The following is a 23,816-nucleotide window of genomic DNA, read 5'->3' as shown; positions in this document are numbered from 1 at the left end:
GAAAAAAAAACTTTTGGCCCCAGTGATTTATAGTACAGAATTAACTACCACCATCTATTAAGTACAAAATAGTTTGAAACAAAAAGATAAAGACATAACAGCAAGAGATGAACACTGCAAGGCTCACACCGTCAGAAAGCAAATTTAAAACTAAAGAAAACGTTATTTTGCACACATTCAGGAAAAACATTCTAACACTACTTTGGGTTAAAGCAAAATGTATACAAGGAGACATCTGTGGAGTTTGTCCAAACATCTGTTTTATTCACCACAGATATTGTAAATATTCTGGAAACAAACACTTCTGCAGGAAGATTACTCATGCAATTTAAAAGTATTATGGAGCTGCTCAAATTTATAGATTTCCTATATAGTCCTGCGCATATCAAATCATCAGCCTCGTATCTGGAACAGCTGTTTCTACACTTTCACCTTCTGAGAAATGTCTGTAGCACCTGACAACAGCAGATACATGGAAAAGCCTTCTCAATGACACGTGCTGTTGCAAAACAAATAGGTGGCACAAAGAACACTAAGACTTAAAACCACACCGGACCACTGCCTTGTAAAGACTACATGCATTAAATAAGCAGGGATGAGAAATAAATGGCTTAATAAGCATGAAATAGATCCTGTTATAACCCCATATTCACCAGATGTCAAAGCTATAAATCCAGTCTTAACTTTAGCATTTCCCTAATGTGCTGTGTAAATATCTATGCAATTTAAAGCCATGTTAATTATGACACTAGGCAAAAGCACAATAGCTTTACTTTGAATATTCAGTAATTAAAATTAAGCCTAAACACCATCTCTAACACATTACTATATAGAGAACTTTGCATTAGTACACAATTAGTTTGGTTAAATTGTACTAATCTGACAAACAAGGCAATCTTGTTTAACCACTACTGTTCATTGTATTAAACTTTTTTTTATTGTTGCAAAATATTTCAAGCATTTTTCCACTAGAATGAAATAAATACCTTTAAAAGACATACATATTCCTCACGACATACAGCAAATTTAAATCTTTTACTAATATCAGTTTAATAAAGCAGTAAGACAAAACAAAAACCTTGAGATCAAAATACGCAGCCTATACCGTTAACTCAAAAATGTTGCAATGAAAGATGCTACGGTGGTGAAAAGGGCAATGTAAGTGAAATAAGATTTCTAGTTTCCTAAAATGGAATTCTTAAAGGTTATCAGGGCCTCAGAATATACCATTTGTTACAAATCACTATCTGAGCATAGACTTCTTTGTAGCTGTATACAATAACACTTCGTCACAATTTTTGTTACCTGCTACTTGAGCCAATTTATCATGAAGTGCATATAAGCTGTTCATCATGAGACTTATTTCATCTTCCTAGAATTAGAAAAAAACATTAACATTAAAATAAGCATTACTAAAGATGCATTTTCTTCTACTTCATACAAAATTATTATAAACCACCAGATTTTTAAATATATATATACACACACACACACACACGTGGAAGGCTGTAACAATTTACACATCAACAATGACGTAAACAATAGACTGAATAAAAGTATTTATTTACAATATCGGTATTTCAGATCCTGACAAGCTGAACTAGATTGCAGACTAGACATTCGATCTCCAAGTTGAAACTGACAGCTCAGAAGGTTACTTTACTGGTTTTTGTTTTTGAAAGCTACTATGGAAAAATAAATTTAAGTTTTACTCTTAAAAACATGCAGTGACACTTCATGCAAGCCACACTGGTGTGTGTTATGGCCATATTCCCCACGTAAGATTCATAGCAAAGTTAGATTTTTTGCCATCTACCTTCAAGCTACAGTAACACAATTTGGAAAAAAAAAACAGCAACAGAAGTGTGATCTACTCAATCTCGTTAATGCTTCCTGCATATCCTGCTGCTATAAAAAGACCTGTTTCCCAGAACAAGGATGAAAATGAGATGTCCTAACTGTTACTTACAGAGTTAAACTTCTTTACCAAGACATGGAGCAGTTTCATTGAAATATAGGCAGAAAACTTTTGCATTAGAATGAATTATTCAAAACATGAAGATAAGGAACAAGCACTTATATACAATGAGTAGTAAATTTCTAAAGAGTTGTGGGGTTTTGTTTGTTTTTAAGTTGGCCCTGATTCCCGTGGCTGACTCAAATGGCTGGGATATGAATAAAAACTTTATTCAAAGATATGCTAAAGTTTTTACATCTGATTTTCCAGTTTTTACAGTTTTTATATCTGATCTTACTCACATTGAAAAAAATGTGTAACTCCCTGTTGCACTAGTGCTACATGACACCATTTTAAAATTTGAATGGCTCCCAATTATTTTCCACACCAGAACTGCTACCAAAAGGAAGCAAGCTTCTTTTCATTGATCAGACATTTGACAAATTATTTCCCATAACCAATACCAAAAATTGCCAGCATTACCTCCCATGGTCCTACAAATCCATCACTGAGATTGAACTGGTATTTCAGCTGGTACTCCCGAGGAAGTTAACCAACCTTGTTAACTCATCCCCTGCCTGGAAAGTATCAGGCATGGCAGAAGAGGGAAATCAGTCCTCTACCACATGCATACACAAACAGCAGCCCTCTAAGGTCAGCTTGTTTGCCTGGGGGTACCTCAAAATTTACCCCACCAAATTTCATTTGTTCAGAAGATTCAGAAATGCTTTCTTCTACGAAACTAGCCAAGGCTACCCAGTGAAAATAAGCAACAACTCAATTTTGGAGAGCTCAACCCTAGACAAAAAAGTAATAATAATAATACACAATTATCTCGTGATGCTTGCATGTACGTGCCTAGGAAAAGAAGACCACTGTATAGCCAAGGCAGAAATGCTGGAGGCCAGAGGAGAGAACCACCAAAATCCATGCTTCAGAACTCAATAACCCAGATACCTTCAGTGGTGACATCTCAAAATAGGCTATTCTCCTATTCCAGTTAAAACAGTGAATATAGGAACAAATAATAGAATTGGCTCCAAGTGAAAAAGACAGATTTTCTAATTCATTTTCTGTACGAGACCTAGCCCTTGCTCTTCTATGGCACTAAAGATCCTGGAGTTTCAAGTCAATCATTTCTTACCAGCTTATGCAATCATGGCTGAGAAGCCAAATAGAAATAGCAAGGGAAAATTGATTAAATTCAGTCTCAGAAGTCTTACAAAAATTTTTTTTCCTCACAGCTCTACAACACAAATTATGTAACATTTTCTCAGTATATAGAGCAATCAATGTGAGACAGCCAAATATTGTAATCCTAATTTAAATTAAAGTAGCAAGAAACACTTTATACAGAATGTTCTGAAACCCACACCCTTTTGAACAGATCTATATGTTTTTATACAATCATTCAAGACTAAAATTTCAACGTTAATTTGTTTTTTTACTTACTTCTATATTCCGTAGTTCTTCACTGAAAGGATTCTTGACTATCAAAACAAAGAGAAAAAATTAATTCATTCTATAGTCTGAAAATAGTAAAAAAATACAATCATTGTAAGCTTCTAACAATTCTTTGGATAAAAACAAACAAGTCCATAACATGAAGAATGACAATTAAACAGCTATTAACATTTGACTTAAACTCTGCATTTTCTATCACATTATGGAAGCATTATGTTAAACCAGAACCTCATTTATCTATATATTTCACAGCTATTTGCATGCAAATATAAAAAAATTGTTTGCCATTTGCTGAATTCTTGCTTTAATGACTCATCTACACTGAAATCATAATCTGATCATACTTAATCATACTTAAGGTGTCTAGTTCAAGAAGTATAACCGCTGTTTTTACTAAGCAATAACAACCTATATAACACAAAGCTGGACAACTCAGCAGCATTTTCTGTTTTGATGGGAGTAGATGATGTACAGAGCATTGGAGAAGAGTGTAGTATGCCTAAATGACCATTCCATTCTAAATACAAGTTTCCACAGCTCCTGAAAACATAAGCTGATCTATTATATTCCTCTTGGCTACAACAATAAAATTTTCAAGCAAGAGAAGCTGAAGGTAGACAAGAGATTTGTCCTACACTTATACTTGAAAATGACCTCCTAGTGGCTGAAAAATTCCCAAGGCAGGAAGCAATCCCATTAAAACACATCATCTCACCTTTCTGAGCTGCAAAATCTGCCACCCCCAGTCTGAACCGATGCAGAAACAAGCAGTTCTGCACTCTGTTCAAACAGGAAACAAAGTTCCTACTGACCCTAGTTCACCAAGCTCAAACACAGAAGCGAAAAAGGAAATGTACTGGCAAACCTGACACAAACTTGAAGGTCTAGGCTGCAAGTGCCATCAGGCTGATGGTAAAAGCACACCAGAGACAGGTAGCTTTTGAAGGAACGCACTGCTCCATGCTGATTTTCAGACATGAATACTTGATCTGTACATCAGGTTAATAAACACGACCGAAGCAGAGGATGCTCAAGCACTCGTATAGAAGCAAGCCCTACACCACTCCACAACTTCATTCTATACGTGCAAATTCTCAGCCACTGCCTACCAGGCTATCGAGCTACCGACTTCATAAAGCTCCTATGTACTTCATTCATTAACTCAGCAGAACATTTCCAGCACACTGAATTTTTAATCTGAATAGCCTAAAATGGGATTAGAGGAACACAGCCAAGGCTGTAGCTGACTGCCAGCCTCCCAGTCTGATCGTTACTTACCCAGACAGGAGAGCTGCGGGCTTTTCCCAAAGTCAGCCTCATTGAGCAGATGTGAAATCTTGACTGCATGGTTTTAGATGGGGGAGGCACACAAGCCAGAACAGTGTGGACGTTTCCATATATCTGACAAAGCTATTTCATCAGTGCTTGTTTCAGGCACACACACAGTATATGCCCAGATGTAAATATGCAAACTGAAAACTACCTGCTGCAGATCCACATACCCCAGTACAGGACAGCACGGAAGTGAAGCAATGGTGATACTGAGTTCACAACTTCCCCATTCTCAGTGTAAAGTCCATCTCACGTGAGCAGCTTCATATTTAAATAAATTAAAATATCAACTTTATGAAGCAATCCAGATGAGACACATCAGTGTTTGATCACTATTTGTGTTTGTGAAAGAGGCCAAAAAAATCACTTTCCTCCAAAATGATCTCTGACAAAATTGCGTTAGTCCCTGTAATTGATTATTATAACTCACACTGTAGTATTTCTGATGTTTGTGATTTTATGGGCAGTTAACCAATAAGAAACACATTTCATGTAAGATGTTAACATAACTTGGATGCAAAATGCCCTAAGAGGTAAGTATGCAAAATGCAACCGCAATAATTTATCATCTGCACATGCAATTAACAACTGATAATGAACCCAGATCTATTTACCACTTAACCTTGATTAACTTGAGTTAATAAGGTCATTCCTCAACTACTTCAATAACTCCTCTGTTCTGAACTCCCCACCACCACCTTCTTTTATTATTTAAATTTTCATAGAGTGCCTTGGGTTGGAAGCGACCTTACGGCTCACCCAGCTCCAACCCCCCGCCATAGGCAGGGACACCTCCCACCAGACCAGGTTGCCCAAAGCTCCATCCAGCCTGGCCTTGAGCACCTCCAGGGATGGGGCATCCACAGCTGCCCTCACAGTGAAGAGCTTCCTCCTAACATCTAATCAAAATCCACCCTCTTTGAATTTAAAACCATTAGCCCTTGTACTATCGCTATCTGCCTGAGTAAAAAGTTGCTCTCCATCTTTTTATAAGCTTCCTTTAAATACTGAAAGGCTGCAATGAGCTCTTCCTGGAGCCTTCTCCAGGCTGAACATCCATCCCCAGCCCTCTCTTCACAGGAGAGGTGCTCCAGCCCTCTGAGCATTTGTCTGGGATTTGAAGTTTTCATCAACTCCTCCAACACATCTCAGTTATTTCACGTTACATCTGTCTATATATTAGTGGTTCAAAAAGGCTTTTATCCACAACTCTTAAAATATACAAGTTTACTTCAAGCATTAACAAGTTCTTGTTCTACCAAAATAAGTATTTAATAGCTAATTACTATACAAAAGTTTCTTATGTGACAATGTACTTTCAAGGCTTCTCCTCAAAAAGGGTTCAAGACCTCGACCATATAGCAACAACTTCAAAGCGGCTGATCTATCAAGTGCAAATGCTTACAAGATTCAAAGAACAAATTGTCACCTATTTATATGACAAAGCTAAAAGCTATGGAGATCATTCTCCAAAACGGGAACCTCCAGGCTGCTGTTCTGGGGATCTTCTCCCACGTTAGCCAAGCAACTGACACACAGATCTGCTGCCCTCAGGAAGAAGGGATGCAGACAGCTGCTGGAAGTAGCATCTCAGACACCCCAGACAGAAGCCCAACTGAGAAGCACAGTAATTTTTCTTTGCTACACAGGAATATTAGCTAGTCAGCAGATGAAGAACCATGAGTATTTTCCTTGGAGGAAAAATTTCAAAAACCTGACAAAGGGAACAGTATCTACTCCCCCAAAATATTATAAAAGCTGAACGTTCTGCAGGGGAGTTTGATACCTTGGGAGAAGAACCTTGTTCCCAGCAAGGCTTTACCCTGCCTGATAACAGGACCATGGCGCCTGACTCAGGATGAAACGAAAATTAAGAATGTTAAGGGATATCATTTTCAAATGAAACTTGCTATCTGAACAGGAAGAGATATGCTATTTAAACTCAATTTTTTAGAAGTGGCCTTATTTAAATGCTAGTTAATCAAGAACAGAACAACATTACTGAAAAGCCTGTGAAAGGAATAAAAGCAGCACACAAATACTGTTCTGGCTAACTAGAAAGACTACCAACGTCCCTAAAAAATATCTAATTTACAGGTACCACTTCAGGGACAAGTTGTAAATGATGACTTCCAGACAGCTCTCTGGGAGTGGCAGAACTGATCAGTCTCCAGTAACAAGAAGTCACCAACACAACACAAAGGGGCACAGCACAGCCCCAAAGCACTCCAGCCAAAGCTGTCAACACAAAAGCTCAGACCAAGCCATCTCACTGAGATGCTTGATTTTAGGAATACAAACAGAGTCAGTGTCAACATACAAGGTTAATTTCATGAGAATACGGAAGCGTTCATCCTAAAAGCAACAATAAAACCACTCATCACCCCCATTTTCCTGCCTAATTGGTAACAATTGCAGGCAGACATGGATTTTACAGGGGTTCCTTTGGTTTTCCAGTAGGACAAAGCAGGATTTCTTCTCTTTTTAAAAGCAAGATTTGTTTTCTGGACACTAAACCTGGATGCCAAAAAGCAGCCAGTCCTTCCACTACAGGCACCTCCTGGAGGCTGTGGTACCTTGCCCTGAGCAGCATTACCATCTTGCAGCCACAGTACTCCACACACTTCAACAGGTAACATCAAAACTTACATAGAAGAACAGCTACACAGACACAAACCAAGGATTCACGAGGTGTGGCAGGGTGTTTTGCTCAATGGAGAGCCATCTGCTCCTAAATGAACAGGGAAATCAAAAGAACACTGGCAAAAATTAATGCTCAAGTGTAAAACCGTAGCATCTATGTTGATAGAGCAAGAGAGCGTTCTCCCAGCAAAATAGATCCGGACCACATGTTTCCTGAGCCACACAGAAGCGTGGCTTTCCTTTCCTAGATGTATCGATACCAGTGTTCCCAGCCCCACATTAGCCTAGTCCCACGTTAACCCCAAACTTTTAGCTTCAGCAACATATGATGATGGCGGTCCACAAGTTAAACGTGCACGCATGGAGAGGAAAAAAATACAAAAAAAATACATTTCCTTTGCTTCTTCTGAACTTACCACTGGCTCACTTGAGAAATTCCTCCTCAAATTACAGGAAGCAGTGAGTAATCAGACTATTCACCTTCTCCATACTACTCATCCCTTTACTTCATTCCCCAGACCATCCCTCAGTTTTCACCCTTCCACACTGAAGGGTCCTAGTCCTCCTTGCTAGGAAAGCCATACTGTGCTTTTCATCATATTACAGTTCTCTGAACCTTTTTTGAGCTCTACTACATCTTTTCTGAGGTTGGGCACCCTTCAAAACACAGAAGCACCATGGATTATTAATGTTACACTGCTGTTCTCAAATGTATACTCTTTAAATATACTTTATTCTCAACTCTCCTCCTAAAAGCTAGAAATTCCTACTATTATGTTTGCTTCTTGATCACGACTGATTGAGCTAGCATTTTTAACAGAACCACTGTAGTCCCACCATCTACTCCTAAAAGAACAGATGATTTGATACAATAAGCCAAAAATCATCTTTCCAATGCAGCTTCAGCGAGCTATAAAGCTACAGGGGCAGAAACAAAAATGATCCCAATTAACCTGTAAGCACAATTTTCTCAGTGTGATGACAACAAAGTGCCAGACACCATCTCCAAAAGGAGTCAGGGAGCGCACACACCACGACGCGCTTCCAAGCCAGCAGGTTCTGCAGAAGCAAACATATTCCTCCCTGCAAGCAGAAAGCCCCTTTTCTCCCCCCAGTCTACCAAGACACAAGCAGACTAATCTCAAAACATAAGCTGTATTTTTTCCAGATTTTGTCCTGAAGAAGGCTCATGCTCCATAAGTGGATAACCCAAGGCATTCCATTAGCATTGTCCTCAGGATGAAAACACCCCACAATTATCTGGATAATGCATTGTTAACAGGGGAAGTAACATCGCTGGAAGCACAGCTACCCACAACAGACCCTTAGCACTGTCTTTCTCTACATGACCTTGGGAACAAGTTTTCAGTAGTTTTATAGTCAGAGTACTCTCAACATCAGCCAACAGACCTACCATTTTATTTCAGTAACTCAGGTCAAATACTGGCTCCACCTGGTGACAAGGGCAGCCCTAATATGTTGTCTCTTAAAGCTTCTAATCCACAACATTCCGGGTTAGTACAGCTCCTAAAATACACCCACAGCATCTCTCTGCACTTTTCCTGTAATATGCTTAGGCTTTTAAGAGGAGTTGCTCCTGAGAGGATGCTTTTCCATGAGTACCTCCCATAGAAAGTAAACAGTCCCTTTGTGACTCCAGAGCTCCAGCTTTCAGACAGCTTTAAGAAAATAATCCTGCCTGTATTTTCCTCTCTGCAATACCCAGAACAAATGGGTAGTTTTGGATGACTACCATCTCCAGGTTGTTCCACCTCAGGTGGAAACCACAAGGAGACGAGATCTCGGAGCTGTTATATTAATACACAAAGCCATATGTCAGACTGAGCAATTCCTTCATTACCGATCATCTTTGTGTGCTTCAGAAAAACAAAAAAAAATGTACTGCTAAATGGGCAGACCCCTCAGGAGGGGCCAACCTGTAAGACAATTACAGTTTGACCATTACCTCAAAAATACTAGTTTCACTCCACCACTTGTATTAATTATTGAAAACTCTAGAAATCGTAAGTTTGTGCTTTAAAGATAAAAAGATAAATTGTTTTGGTCTGCATAACGTCTGTAAAAGTTCTAGCACTGGGAAATGGAACCAGAAGAGTTGGCTCTAAGTCAGTTCTTAAAAAGTTCACTTTAAAAAAAAAAGCCTTATGAATTAAATACAAAACTGAAACAGTTGCCAAGACATTAGAGCTGACTTAAGAGGAAGTTTTGTCTACCTTATTGCCACTTGCACTCCAGGAACAGCACTACCAGATAGAATCTACTGCACTGAAATACCCATTTCAAGCAGAGCTGACACCTCAGACCAGCTCCTGCAAATATTAAGAAAGAGGCTGTCTTTCCTTCTTTCTGGTCTCCTGTTTCTTAAATATCACCATCAACCAAAGCAAGACTCAGGAAAAAACCCTACAGAACTGTGGTACAGACACTGCTCATTTCAAAAGGAGGAAGAACGTTTAAGCTGAGCATATGAATAAAGCATAAGAGTTCTTTTTCTACTAGAAAACCCTGCAAAACTAACTGTAGACAAATGATGAAGGTACAGGTAAATGAGCTTGAACAAGAACCAGCACAGCCACGCCATGAAACAGAACAAACTTGAGAACATCGCTATCATCAAGAAAGTAATATTCCAATTTATGTCTCCAGTTCTGTAGAAAGATGAGAAACCTAGGCAGAAAAGAGTGGTTGTGCTTCACATCTCACACACCACTGCAGGGGGATGTGTATCAGAAGCACCAAGGGCCAGAAAAAGCAGAAAAAACACCAAGGCTGCTTTTATTAGCAGTTGCCAAATATTACCAGGAAAATCATCATACTTCAGAGACCTACCAGAACTTTTCAATGGTAAGAATACCTTTGTTTGCAAAAGAATCACACCAGGTTTCTGTATTAGCTCTTCTCCCTTCCCTGCTCCCTCCCTAGTATTTCAGCTCCGTATAAATTTTAAGGCAAAAAAGATTTAAAAGACTTTGATAAATGAACACTGAAATGCAAAAACAAAGATATTCAGAAGGGAAACACCACCTTGAAAACACTGCAGCAGAAGCAGCTAAAACGTTTGAGTAAGAAGCTGTCTGCCTTCCTCAAACTCCAAAGTTCAAGATGGAGAGCAAACTCGTAATGCAAGCGTTATTAAAACACAGAAGGTCTAAGAACTATCAGGAAGCTGCAATTAAATATTAAATATACTGCCATTCCCCCGAGGGGCTTGGTCTGAATAGAAGCGCTCCGTGTGATCGTGCGCAAGCAGGAAAGATTCCTGTCTTGAAGGGATTCCAATAGAAAAATACAGTCACTCTTCTTCCAGACAGACTTCAGTCACAAAATACCAGCACTACACTACAGTACTATGACCAGCATGCAGCAATATTCAAATGGAGAGCACTGACAGGGTAAGTCTTAAAAAGGCCCTCAATTACAAAAGCAAAGCCATTAACAAACTCAAGATAACGATCACATAGGAATTTTTTGTATTCAAAACCTGCTTTCTGCTGTGCCTCTGCCCTTTTAACTGTTCAGATGTTCGTCTTACCATCAGTGCTTGCTGCACGAACAGTAGCAGAACTGCTAAACATACAAACTGTCCATACAAAGCCTGAAAATGGCCATAAATCTCTGGAAATAGGTGCCCTACAGTATCCTAGGGAGGAAGACCACTTTCTTGCTTTTGTGCAAGATACACAGGTTTAGCTGCTAGCAGGTGCTGTGCCATGACAAAGGTGAGCTTTCAGAGCAAGCAACAGCCTGGTCTCCTAGAAGTAAGCAGACTGGCTAGAGAGGAGAGGTAGTGCATACAGAAGTCTGCACAGCTCAAAACCAGGACGAGCTCCGTGACAGTTCCAGACATAACACCATTTGACTGAACGTGAATAAATGGAGGTGATATTCAGAAACTTCCACTTTTACTCAGCTGGAGCATAACTGTAATGAGCCAGGTAACCTCCCAAGCTGCCTCCACCACCACCTGCACTTGGCTGATAGCTCTGGCCAGATGGCTCAAGAGAAACGGACTGACTGAAGAACAACTGGACAACCATACAGCTAGGCATCATCGTGTCCTTAAACATAAGCCATACCTTTAGTTCCTAATCCCAGTCCAAGAGCCTGCTTGATCTAAGACTTGCAATTTTCTTATCACAATTGTGTTTTGTTTAAATTAGTTAACTAACTTATCAGCTTAGACACACTTGTAGACTAAGCTGATGAATTGTCTAGCAGTACTGTGTATAGAGGTCTGAACCAGGTGGATCTAGAGAGGAGAAAATCTATTCTGGCAAGAAATTCATCTGCCATGTAGAAATAGCAACAAAGAGAAAGGAAAATGAAATTACTCTTACAGAGCCCTCTAACAACGGGACAATAAAACCTTAACACGCAGTTGGCTACTTGCAGAGACATGAGAGCTCTGTGGTACATAAAATACTACAGTGTTCCAAAGCTAGGTGTTTAAACTATACAACAAAGCTTACAAAAGCAAAAATTAACTCTCCTTCCTCAAAACAAATCATTTATCTCATGCTTTAAAGGAAGCATAGCAGGCCACATAGCTACTAGTCTGATGCCAAGGTTTGTGTAAGAAGCTCAGTACATTTCCCTCTTTTGAATGGCAAAGAACACAACACATTAATTCATTCTCTTACAAAAGGGACAGGCAGACCCTATTTGGCCTTTGCACCTCGGACAGGTGCAACGAGGTGTCACCAGGACACCTCGTTTCCAGAGCTGCTATTTTTGTGCAATTATTTTTTTCCATTTTGGTCTTCCCACAAAGCAATGACTTTAGTACCATGCAACATACAGAGCACAATAAAACAAGCCTGGATTTAACATCCCATTGTCCTTCCCTACTTCATAAGCCACGTACTAAATCTGCATGTTTTTGTTTTTACTTCATAAACAGCACTTTTATCTGAAGGTCAAGAGAAAAACAGCATTTCAAGTTATATAGAAAAAACACATTGGGAGCTGCTTTGTAGGCAATTCCCTAGCATGCAGCCACATTTGCACTCAAGGTGAACAAGCTAAAAAAGTGTCCATGGTGTTGAACAGACACTGATCACAATACACCTGGGATCACCAAGTCAGACTGTGCATATACATCTGCCCATCCTGAATGGGCTGAGCTCTCAAGAGCACTCAGCAACTCAGCAGGCTGGTATTTCTGGTTTTCAATGAGAAAAGAAAAACTAGTATCTCAAAGGGCACTGTACAGACAATACAGCGCTATGACTCTTTCCCATGTTCTTAATGCTCCATTTCCGTTTTTTTTTCTAGGGTTTTATCAGGATTAACAAGTGGTTGATGTATTATACAAAATATGAAACACGCAAACATGAAATAACCTTTAGATACAACTCAACCTCCCATTTCCCACAAGAGTTTAGGCACACCTTTATCCAGAGCTGCTGTGTAAGCAGCAGCCCACAGACTTGCAGAAATCAACAGAAAACCCTAAAATAAGAAGCATGACTAGTTTCTTGTCCAGAAGGAAGTCTGCGTCTCTAACCTCATCTTCTTAGCTAGTCAAACTCTCCCCAGAGCAGCATTATCTTAAAAGGAAGCTTCCCCCTTTCAGCTTTTTCACTGAGACGTGCCATGCCTCTCACCTCCAGAAGCTTCCTTTGATCACACAGCAGATCCAAGTCAATACAGAAACAGACCGATAAACTTGACTTCACTTTCTCCTCTTCAACAGCACACCGAGATTTCATTAATCTTTTCCCCTTATTTACAAAGTAACAGCAAACTCCTTCCAAGGCATTTGTAGGAGAACCAGCACAAGCAGGGCTGCCAGCCCGGCCCTTCCCCAGTACCTCTGACTTGGCTGCCAGGGCCTGAAGGAGGCCTCTCAGGGCTTTGTCACCCATGCACCACCCCATCCGTCATTCAAAAATGAACAACTGCCCTCCGTGGCCGTCTGGAGCATGAACAAGAACAAACTTTTAGATGTAGGTCAAACGCCATAGATGATCCCAAAGTTTCACGATTAACATCTCACCACTTCCCAGAAGACACGTGGGGAATTCAGAACCAGCAGCGACAGCCCACCTCGTAACACCACCAGGAGTGGTTTCAGGCAGTGCCAACAAAATCCACATATCTACCTTCTGGGATCTGAAACCCCTCGCTCGCAGTAAGTGTTCTGTGACTCAATTTCCGCCAGCAGGTTTTGGGTTAGGCCTAGCGAGATTTATGTCCTCTACAACCAACAGCAGAGGCCTACACACTCAGATAAAGCTTAGTTTGTTGGGGATGTGATGTGCTTTTGGGAATCCTGGCCACGAGGGGTTCTTGTAGTGTGGTCTGATGACACTGAACACACACCACTGGGGTAAGTAATGCTGAATGAGTGTATTGAGGCATGTTTTGTGGTGAAACAACAGAGTGAGATGATGGCTGTTGAGGAGGCGGGTGGTTAAGGTGAGTGGTTTTCCTCAGCTGCCTATTCAAATATCCAAAGGCGAATATATGCATTAACAAGTCAATGGGAAGTCTGAGGCTTCTCAGATAAGCAATTCAGAGATTTTTACTGACCTTCTGTGGAAAAAAATAAAATTAAGACCCAGGTGTGGCCTTAGAAACCAGCCTGTTTTATGCAATCCATCCCTACAGTCCTCTTGTGATGTCTTATTACTCAGGTGCCTGACGAGGACAGACTGATGCTGGATTTACCCAAGATGCTGCAAAGTATAGAAGTTTTTTGTACCTTTCAATGAAGAAAAAGTTACAGGGATGCATCCTGCATATAAACCCTGCGAATAAAGGCAGTAAGAAGGAAGTCTTTGAAGGCACATCAAGCAATTGCTTTCTAAGAAGCTGTCTTCCAACTTTTACTTAAATAAATGCCCTTCTCTATTTCTAAAACAGAAGAATTACTAAGACAGTTTTTCTCTACAACCATTCATTTATAAGCAGTTATGCTTCTTATCTAGCACATCACTGAAATACAACTGATCTACTCAGTAGGTTTTAATGCCACTTAATTCAACATTAAACCTCTTTATCCTCCCATCTCCTCCCCACATCAAACAGCCTTTCCGTATCAATTCCGAGTGCCACTCAGAGTTCACTTAAAGGAACTTAAGACTCCAAAAAGACACTTTATTTCAAGATACCTGCAACACAAGATGATCCCAAGCAAGCAGAAAATTTGATTCTTTCCTCTGCAAAAAAAAAAAGTATTTGTTTCTGCAAAAACACCACACAGTACAGCACTTTTCCTCCAGCTACACCCAGTCACGTTCAGTTTGCCGTTATACTTTTAGCATGCATGCACTCTTGCTCCTCTCACCCTCCACAGTAGACTAAACACAGCAGAACTGAGAAATGGCACTAAAAACACTGCACAGTAGCAAGGAAAAGGGGACAATGACAAGGATCTTGGAGAAAAGGAGCTATTGTATCAAAGGGCAGGAGATCGGAGCCATAGTCTCCTCATCCCTATTTTTCCTTATTACAAATGCTATCTCTTGATGAGGACAGATTTCTTACTCATGACATGGTATGCTCAAAGTATCCAAAATTACTTGATTCAGCCTTCCACCTCTACTACCAACATGTCTTCAACTCCTCCAACCTCTACTACCAACATGTCTTCAACTCCTCCAGCTGGGCTGAGAAACTGACTGAACGGACAAACTTCGAATGAATCCCCAAAGTTTCTAGGAAAGAATACTAGCAGCACCTCAGACTAGTGAAATGTGAACCCAAAGCCTTTATTCACCTGGACAGAAACTAGAAGTACTGAGACAATGTCAAGGCAGCATCTTAGCTGCACAGACGCCATACCTGAATGGAGTCAAAACATCCGGATTGTTTTGCAACTCTTCATTTTCCAGGAAAAGACTGCACTCTGACATTGACTGCAAACCTTTCATGTCATTAGTTTCACCCAAAAACCTTCATGTTTTTGTTTACAACAGGGCTCAACATCAGACATTATCAACTAGAACAAACCCTCTACCCAGAAGGGACCTACTTGAAGTCACATTCAAGTTGTGCTGTCCTTCTCCCATCTACTCTTGCATCCAGCAGCATGCTTCCTTCCATCCTTTGATCCTTTTCTGTTCTGAGTTTTTCTTAATCCAAATTCTTCAGTGGACACAAGACACCATGGTTACTTTGATCAGAGGCACAGTTACATCCTGTCCTCATTTATTATAATCACAGTAAAGGCTTTGTCACCTGCTCCCCCAATTCTATACTTACTAGCAGCAACAACAGAAGCCAAGAAGAGTCAGGGGAAAGATATTGCTACAGAAGTTCTTAGAGAACACGAATCCCTTGAAAATCACTTTTTCTTCTTAATGTACCTTAATTTCAGAATCAACTTACCCCTCTCAATCTACCACAAATCACAGAAACACAACTAATTTTACCAGAGAATGCAAACACTTGCAGGAGTTTTAAATTCATAAGGAATAAATGCCTCATGACTCCAGTGAACTTTGTGCTTCTTCACAGCACTGGACCAGCATTTTCATTAGCAAGAACCGAGGTACTTGTTTAATTTACTTGCCTAAGCTCTTTTGTTAAGTGATCAAACAACTTTTCCAAACTGCAGCCCTAGCCTGCCATTCACATGTTCATACTATTTCTGAAGCACAAGGCTAGAAGCGTGACAGGGATCAATTTGGTACAACTCCAGCACTCCTGCCAGCTTTGCTGGGTAAGCATTAAGCCAAAGTTTTGCAACCTAGTACTCCCACATGAAACACATGTCAATGTGTGTTAAATGTACACGATATTTTAGAAATACAGTTGGACCCCAGGAACAGAACAACTGCAGGCATGATTCTCCTCTCCTAGCCACAATACTTCAGGAAACAGTGCAAAGGGGGGTTCCTACAATGCTACACTAAATTTAAGTCCTTGATTATCAGGGGCTCCTCCTTAAAAGGCCTCCACCACAACCATTATTGCTCTATCTGTCCTAAGCAGAAATAAATTCGCACTACACTTGAAAAATGCTATCAGAGTTGGCAGAGGCTCTTAACAGAATAAATGCAAGTTTGCTTTTTGTTTTCCCACTCCTGTCTGGTCTGCAATTCTTCATAAACCATGGAAAAGTTGCAGATCTGCTGTCAGATCCTAGATCACCCTTAATTCTCTCATCAGAAACTGTTTTTTTCTGTTGTGAAAACTACCATGCACTGGGGGATAGAATGCAAACTTTCAATTCATTTTGATGGCTTTGGAAATCAGATCCTGCCAGACCTCTTCTGCATGCCTGCTCCCTGAGCAAGTAGTTTTAGTTCTGATTTCTCATGACATTACTCCACAAAAAACATGGCCTACAACAGTAACGTTGAAAAATATTTTAAGAAAATCTAAAGTCTTGGCATAAGGGAAGTTCTGTGTATGGCTGCAAACAGCAACACTTTTAAGGTATGTCTACCAAGTTAGTTCTAAATATTCTGATGGAAGCATCAAACAACTATCCCCTTAAAACACAGACACTATGAAGTTGCATCATTTTTGTTTCAAATACATTGTTCATAATGCTTTTTGCTACAAATCCACTGCAAAGGTGAATAGGCTGTTTTCTTTCCTTTAGAAAAGATCTGAAGTTGTCAGCTAAGATGAACCATTTTGCACTATGTAACATTTTTTTGGACTTTTCTGGTATACTCTGCTGTAAGTCTTGACCAAATTCTTTCCTCATTTTAAGAGCTGTTTCTGACACACCACAAAGAATGCCAGAGTTTAAAATTATCAGGAATCCTACAAAAAGTTAAGTATTCTGTTTGGCTTTTCCACATGAAAGCAGTCTGGAGTTTTTCCTATCTACTGATCTTGATCAAAAGTCACCAAAGGCAGAAGAAAGCAAGGTCAGAAATTAGTCCTGAGGATACTCATCAAGATTTCCTTTTGTATCACCTAGAATAGATGTTTTTATTTGCTAACTAAAGTTTAAAGCAATATACAGAAGGTGAAACAGAGCCATGTGCTCACACGTCAATAGCTGTTGTATTGTCAAAGCTAAGTCAGAGTACCACTTGCCAAGCACAGGCAACATTAATATCCACACAACACAGGAACTCCAAGTGCCACCACGACAACTCTTCTGAGACAGTGATCTTAGAAGGCAAGTAGGGTTTTAACAGTTATTTGTGAAATACCACACAACTTTAATAGCAATTTGCAGGCCTGTGAGCGGAACAATCCACTTCTTGTCTTTTATACAGCAAGTCTAGCTTGTTATCAATGAAATTCCCTGCAAGTTTTAACACCTGAGAGATTTAGAAATCTAAAGAAAGGAAGGTCAGTGGAAGAGAATTACTCTTAAAGTTGTGCTTTGTGTAAGATTCCATTTGTAATATAGGTAACTACTAAAAGCTACTCTGAATTAACATTTCAAAAGTTATAGCAAATATAGCAAGGATTATCCTCCTAGCAGCTGTTTCATAACAAGTAACATGGAAAGATCGAAATTACTAGCAAGAGATGCCACTTTCAAAAGTCTCTCCTCTAAGGACCTAAGACATTAGGCAAGGACTTCCTGAAAGTTTCAAAGATTTATTTTTTTGCACTGCATCAACCACTCCCCAGACAAATTACTGGAGCAGAAACAGCAAGAGCAACTTACCTGCCACCTATTTCAGACCACAACCTTAAACAGCACCTATACTAGGTGACCTAGTCTTTCAGAAAGTACACCAGACCTCAAAATAACACCTACTGATCTTAGCATCAACTTTCCATGAAAAATAACTTCAGAACTAACTCCCAGAAGTGCTCACTGCAGCTCGACGTGCTCAGCGTAATGCCACAAAACAAAAACAAAGCAGGAAGAGATATCCAACTCTTTAGGGTTCAATGAACCCTAAGAATTAGGCAGAAGTCGAATTTGCCATTTTCACTACGAAATACTATGCTAGCTCTACAAGAAGTTGACACACTCCCATTATATTTTGAAGGCAGGTGATGCACAACACACAGCAAGAGCCACATGAGTGAACTCAGCAGTACAAAGCCTAAACAGATCTTTCTTTTCATATACAATGCTGTCAGGGACAGCAAGCACAGTATGTGCTTACACATTAGCTGGTCTTTTACATGATCTCATTTATTTCAATAGCTTAAAATGCTTTAGGAAAAGCCCCGTAGATATTCATCTGCATTTTAGTTAACTAAATGCCTAAAGAAATCTTACCTCAAGTGACCATATATGGGTTAGATTTAGAAGAATGAGCCCAATTCAAATTTGTCTTGGAACAACGTCTATCTCCCATGCAGAAAAGCTAAAGTATTTTATAGCTATTTTTGAGCTCCGAATAAGGAAACATTTGAACACTATGCATGATGTAAACAATGATCCCCTTATGATTTTTTCTGCTTATCACTTCTCATCTATACTACTTCACCTAGCCTAAATCCAATACCTTGTTCTAAGCCTCCCCCATCACAAGCATCCTCTGCTCTCACACCGCAAAATGTGCCTGACAAACCTAAGTGCCAATATTAGGTGTAGTTGGTGGTGTGTATTTTTCAGTGTGCCACACTCAGAATACTACCTTACTTTGATTGAATTTCATTTTAGAAAAGGAACAATTAAGACATCCAACACTAAACTAAGCTCGCTGCGTACCACTTCCTGCAAGAGAAAAAAAAGCAGCAGCTCAAAAACAATTTTTTTCAGTTTCTCACAGTATCCATGAATAACTGGTAATTCTGGAGGTATGTGTAGTCCAACACAACTGAATCCCAGACCCTTTTACAATAGTAGTCTGAAGTTGAAAATAACTGAGTTTTTCATAATCAAATCACTCACAACCAATGGAATCTTTCCTGTAGCTATCTAACAGACAGAAATAAAAACATTACCCAACTACCTAACTGAAGTTTGTTTCTTGAACTATATTATTAGAACACACCAATCAGTTCTGCTTCTATGAAGAAAACACACAATACAGCCACATAAGTGCAAGAAACAAAGGATTCATTCAGATGATACTTAACAAAGCTTTGGGAAGCATCTAACAGAAGACAGGCTTCCTTCCCCTTCCAGTAGGTACCAGTCTATTTTGGCCTATCTCGTCTGCTTCTTGTCAGATCTAGGGGCCCACCACCTTCATATACACCCAATTCCAGAATTCCAATTCAATTCATTGAGTGTACACTAAACGTATGAGCAAGGTAATTCCCTGCTCACTTCCACATTATTTAAAAAAAAGAAGTGTCCCATTCTTCTTCCTATCAAAGGAGCTAGCCACAAGAACTGCTATTTGCTTCTTCCAATGGGTCCTATTGCCCCTGTTATGTCACAAGCCCCAGGCAGCAGCAAGGAGAGAGGACAGATGCTCTGGCAGTGGCGCTCACGTTTCCGTTCCTCAGGAAATCCACCTTCAAGAGTTCTGCTGAAAAGAGAACAAATAGAAAGAAGCAGGCCAAGGACTGCCTTAATTGAACTACCAAGCAACACTGGACCACCAGACCTTCAGCTGGACAGCCAAACCTAAGCAAAGCAGAACAACTTGCCCTGCCTACCAGTTCCAGCCCTGTTAACTTTTTAAGAACAATATGCTCAAGACAGCGATCCCGTATGTTCAGTAGGGAAGTTCACACATTCAAAACAGAAGCTTTTTTTCCCCAGACTGTATTTTCACAGCAGACTACTTTTCACAGCATTATCGCTATCTGCATAGCTGAGACATTCAGCTTTACCAATCAGCATGACAGGCGAGTTTTAACCAGTGAACGTGAGTTAGGAAGTTTATCCTAGTATGCTGGACGACTTTCTCCCCTATTAGAATTACCACACTCTAAGACTAGAAAAAAAACTGATACATATTTGTGGAATTGCACGGCTTATCAGTACATAAAAACATTTATGTAAGTCTCTAGCAATTATGGTTGGAAGTTAGCAACAGAGTATCAGGATGAATGGTCCCAGTCACTGTATCTAATCTGAGCCCAGGTTATATTCACCACCTTCCCAAGCCAGGACTGAACAGCAGGTACTAAGAGCCACATGGACAAGCAAAGAAACTATGACAAGTGTTCTAGTCTTTACTGCTATAGTCTCTCCTAACACTAAATCAGGGGGAGGGGGAACACAGGGAGGCAAAGAGTGCAAAAGGGAATTTAAAACTATTCTGCTATTATAATGCAATGAATAAGGCATGAAAGGAAAAAAAAAACGAACCCACACTGCTAATTCTGCCCTGTAACATCCAGCAGATCCTAAACTACCAGTAGGATCACTCCATACAAGGCACTACATCCATGTCCACACACAGGTATATACATACCCTACTGCCTATATAAAGAAACATCCGTATACACCCCACATACCTTAATCATTTCAAGAACAATCAGTTCCCCAGGAACTTCTAATGCTCTCACATCCCCAAACTAGCTTTTCACATGTTTTTTCATTGCTCCTGATGGGATGGAAATGGCATGATTTTTCTTTCTGGTGTTGAGTCTCCACTGACCATTTCAGAGCAGCCAAGAATTGAATTAGCATGAATCACCACCCTTAGGTGGTACAATTCCATTTTTGTATGTTTTGTAAATAGGAAAAAGGTAGTTTCTAAATCCATTCCAAAAAGTTGATTCTTTGAGAAGCCCCCAAATAGTCTGGGATTAAAATACGCTCTGAAAATCAAACTAAAGCAAACATTATTTTGTGTATAATCATATTCTAAATATAGAAAAAAAGCACATCAGAAGACAACACGTACTATGTCTAGCATTCACTGCAGAGTTTCTTGTAGTGTTTAATGAAAATCTCAGCCTAGCATTCTTTTCAAGCCTCAGCACACAACCTGCCTCATTGCCAAACTTCAGCCAAATCTTAGCCCTGCAGAAATCCCAGGTATCCCAACATGCATGCTTACTTCTTTGAGATTATGGAACTGATGAAGTAAGGCTTTAAGCTATTAACCATGTATCTTCTATACTGGAGAAAACATGAAATTGCTTTGTGAAGAAAACATGCTAGAAAACAGGGTATCAACAGATTGCAGCAGAGAATAGCCTGGGTTTGAATTTATCCCCAGACATCTAGCAATCTTTACTGTATCACTTAAGGAAAGTTAAGTCAGTTTCTCTGTGCTCCACCCTACACGGGAACTTTACTGTAAAGTGGAACCCAAAATTGCTCAGTAGGGTATGCCTGGAAATGCAGAGTTGAATTAGCAGCAGTACATCCAGTTGCAGACAGAAACTGCCCTTACCCTTGACCTAATACTTACTGTTGACTCCCACATCCTCAGCTACGCCAGAACCTCTCATTCTCAGGTATGTGAATCCCAGTATCAGAAAGAACAAGCATGCAGCAGTTAAGAGGAACATGGACAGGTAATGTGCACTGAAGCCTCCAGTGGTGGATACCTCCTCTCTTTTGAACTGTTGGAGAAGCTCCTCCTCGGGCTCTGAGAGATTCTTCTTGTACGTGTTTTTCAGGTAGGTATGATTCGAACCCGTATGGTTGGAGTGGTTGAGTCTAAGGGAGGAGATGATTCCACCCGGGGGGAGGCTGTTAGTTGCTGAATAGATCCTGGATTCAACGTTATAGCTACCAGCAGCGCCGCCGAGAACATGATTGTTGGTCGTTTTCCTAATGGTGCCTGCAGGGTCGGCGATTTTACCGCTGTCCACTTCTGCGAGCGGCGGTGGCTGCAACAACGCCGTAGGGGATTTCTTAGAGAGGCCGAGGCGGTATCGAGGGCCGGGAGGACTCGAGTCCAGATTCTCACATCCTCCTCCTCCTCCTCCTCCTCCCCCCACGGCTGCCGCCGCCGCCTCCTCATGGTTCCTGCCCCTGTCTAGACTCCCGGCAGCAGCCGCCGCCTCCGCCGCCGCCCTGTCATTCGTTACGACTACACCGGCACCACAGCCTCCGCCAGCCCTCTCTTGGCCCGTCTCCATCACGCCAGCGCCGGCTGCGGCACATTTGCTCGCTATGAATGGAGCAGGAGACTTGCCGAGGCTCCGTCTGGGTCGGCGAGCCGCAGGCTCCTCCTTGGGTACCTGCTGCTTGGCCCTCGCCTCCTCCTCCTCCTCCGAGTCGGAGTACTTGTCCCTGCCGCCGTAGGCCAGCAGCCGGTTGCCGTTCACGGTCCGGTTCTTCCAGCGCTGCTGCTGCTCGCCCTCCTCCTCCTCCTCCTCCTCGTCCTCCTCCTCCTCCTCCTGGCCGCCGTCCCCGGGCTCCCTCGCGCCCTGAGGAGCCGCCGCCGCTCTGCGGGCCGCCGCCGCCCCCCACCAGGCGCTGCCCTTCCTCCGCGCCGCCTCCTCGGGGGGGGCGCCGGGCCTGGGGCCGCGGCCGAGGGGCGCAGCCCGCTCCCTCCTGCCGCCCGCCTGGCCCCGGGGGCCGGCCTCGGCGTCCGACTCGTCCGAGCTGAAGCCCAGCAGCACCTTGCCGGCCCCGGCCCCGGCAGGGGGTGCCGCGCGGCTCCGCCCGGCCCCGGGCAGGTAGGGGCGCTCGGCCAGCCGCGCCGCCGCTCCGGCCCCCGCCGCCTTGTTGTTGCCGTTCCGCGGCTTGCCGGCCCGCTCCTCCTCGCGCAGCTTCTTCAGCTTCTTCAGGTAGACGGGCCGCGTGCTCTCGGTGACCAGCCCCGGCGAGAGGCCGAAGCGCCGCAGCTCGGAGAAGAGCTCCTCGTCCGTCAGCTGCGCGGCCGCCGCCATTTTGCGCTCCCCCGCCGCCGCCGCCGCCGCCGTTTCCTACCCACGCGCCGCGCTCCCCGCCGGAACTGACGCGTGCGCACTCGGCCGCGGCCTGGGCCCGCCCGGCGGCACCAGGCGCCGCCCGGCCCCGGCGGGGGGGGAGGGAGGGAGGAGGGGGAGCGGCGGGGCCGACCCCGGGCGGGATGGCGGCCGACCTCGCACCGCCAGCGGGTCTCCAGGGAGCGTGGGAGGGCACCGCAGGCACCCCAAGGGGTATTCTAAGCCCCGACACGCTGAATAAACCCCAAAAGCCCACAGCTTTCCTCTTGCGGGAGGGCAGGACAGCAAACGAGTATCTGCCTCCTGCTGTGAGGAGACAGATGATGTGCAAAGAAATAAATGCTCCAGGAAGCTGCTTCCTGACAACTGCCAAGCATCAGCCTCATTAGGTTTACAATTTAGGTTTACAATTTAGGTTTTACAATTACGTGGATGCGTGTGGCTCTTTGGGAAAATATACTCCCTCAAATAACAGTGAAAACTAACTATACAAACGTGTGTTTGTCAAAATGGTTGTGCCAATAAGGATGTCATCCTGGCACTTCTCAGAGCATGAGGTGTGCGATAGCTCCCCTAGGTTGTCCCTTTGGCTGCAGGCCTCGTGTGGAGACCTCAAGATCTCCTGACCTGCATGCCTCTGTTGCTCAACCCCGAACAGGAAAAGCTTGGGCTTGCCTACTGATAATCACATCATAAATGCAGCAACCTGACCAGCACTGGCCTTTTA

At 42.1% G+C, this 23,816-nt stretch overlaps 1 protein-coding gene across 1 annotated transcript in view; it reads right to left on the bottom strand.

The window, feature by feature from the left end:
* LEMD3 (LEM domain containing 3) overlaps positions 1-23,138 on the bottom strand; it is a 48,296-nt gene extending 25,158 nt beyond the window's left edge. The window contains exons 1-3 of the mRNA XM_035334144.1: positions 21,619-23,138; positions 3,410-3,447; positions 1,306-1,372 (exon numbers count right to left, since the gene is read on the bottom strand). Coding sequence (XP_035190035.1) covers positions 1,306-1,372; positions 3,410-3,447; positions 21,619-23,050 — 1,537 coding nt within the window. The 5' untranslated portion in view covers positions 23,051-23,138. The remainder of the gene's footprint in view (positions 1-1,305; positions 1,373-3,409; positions 3,448-21,618) is intronic.
* Between the last annotated feature and the right edge of the window lie 678 nt (positions 23,139-23,816).

This window comes from Oxyura jamaicensis, chromosome 1 (assembly GCF_011077185.1).
Source record: "Oxyura jamaicensis isolate SHBP4307 breed ruddy duck chromosome 1, BPBGC_Ojam_1.0, whole genome shotgun sequence".
Taxonomy (NCBI): Eukaryota; Metazoa; Chordata; class Aves; order Anseriformes; family Anatidae; genus Oxyura; species Oxyura jamaicensis.
This window is presented reverse-complemented; position numbering and strand designations above follow the sequence as displayed.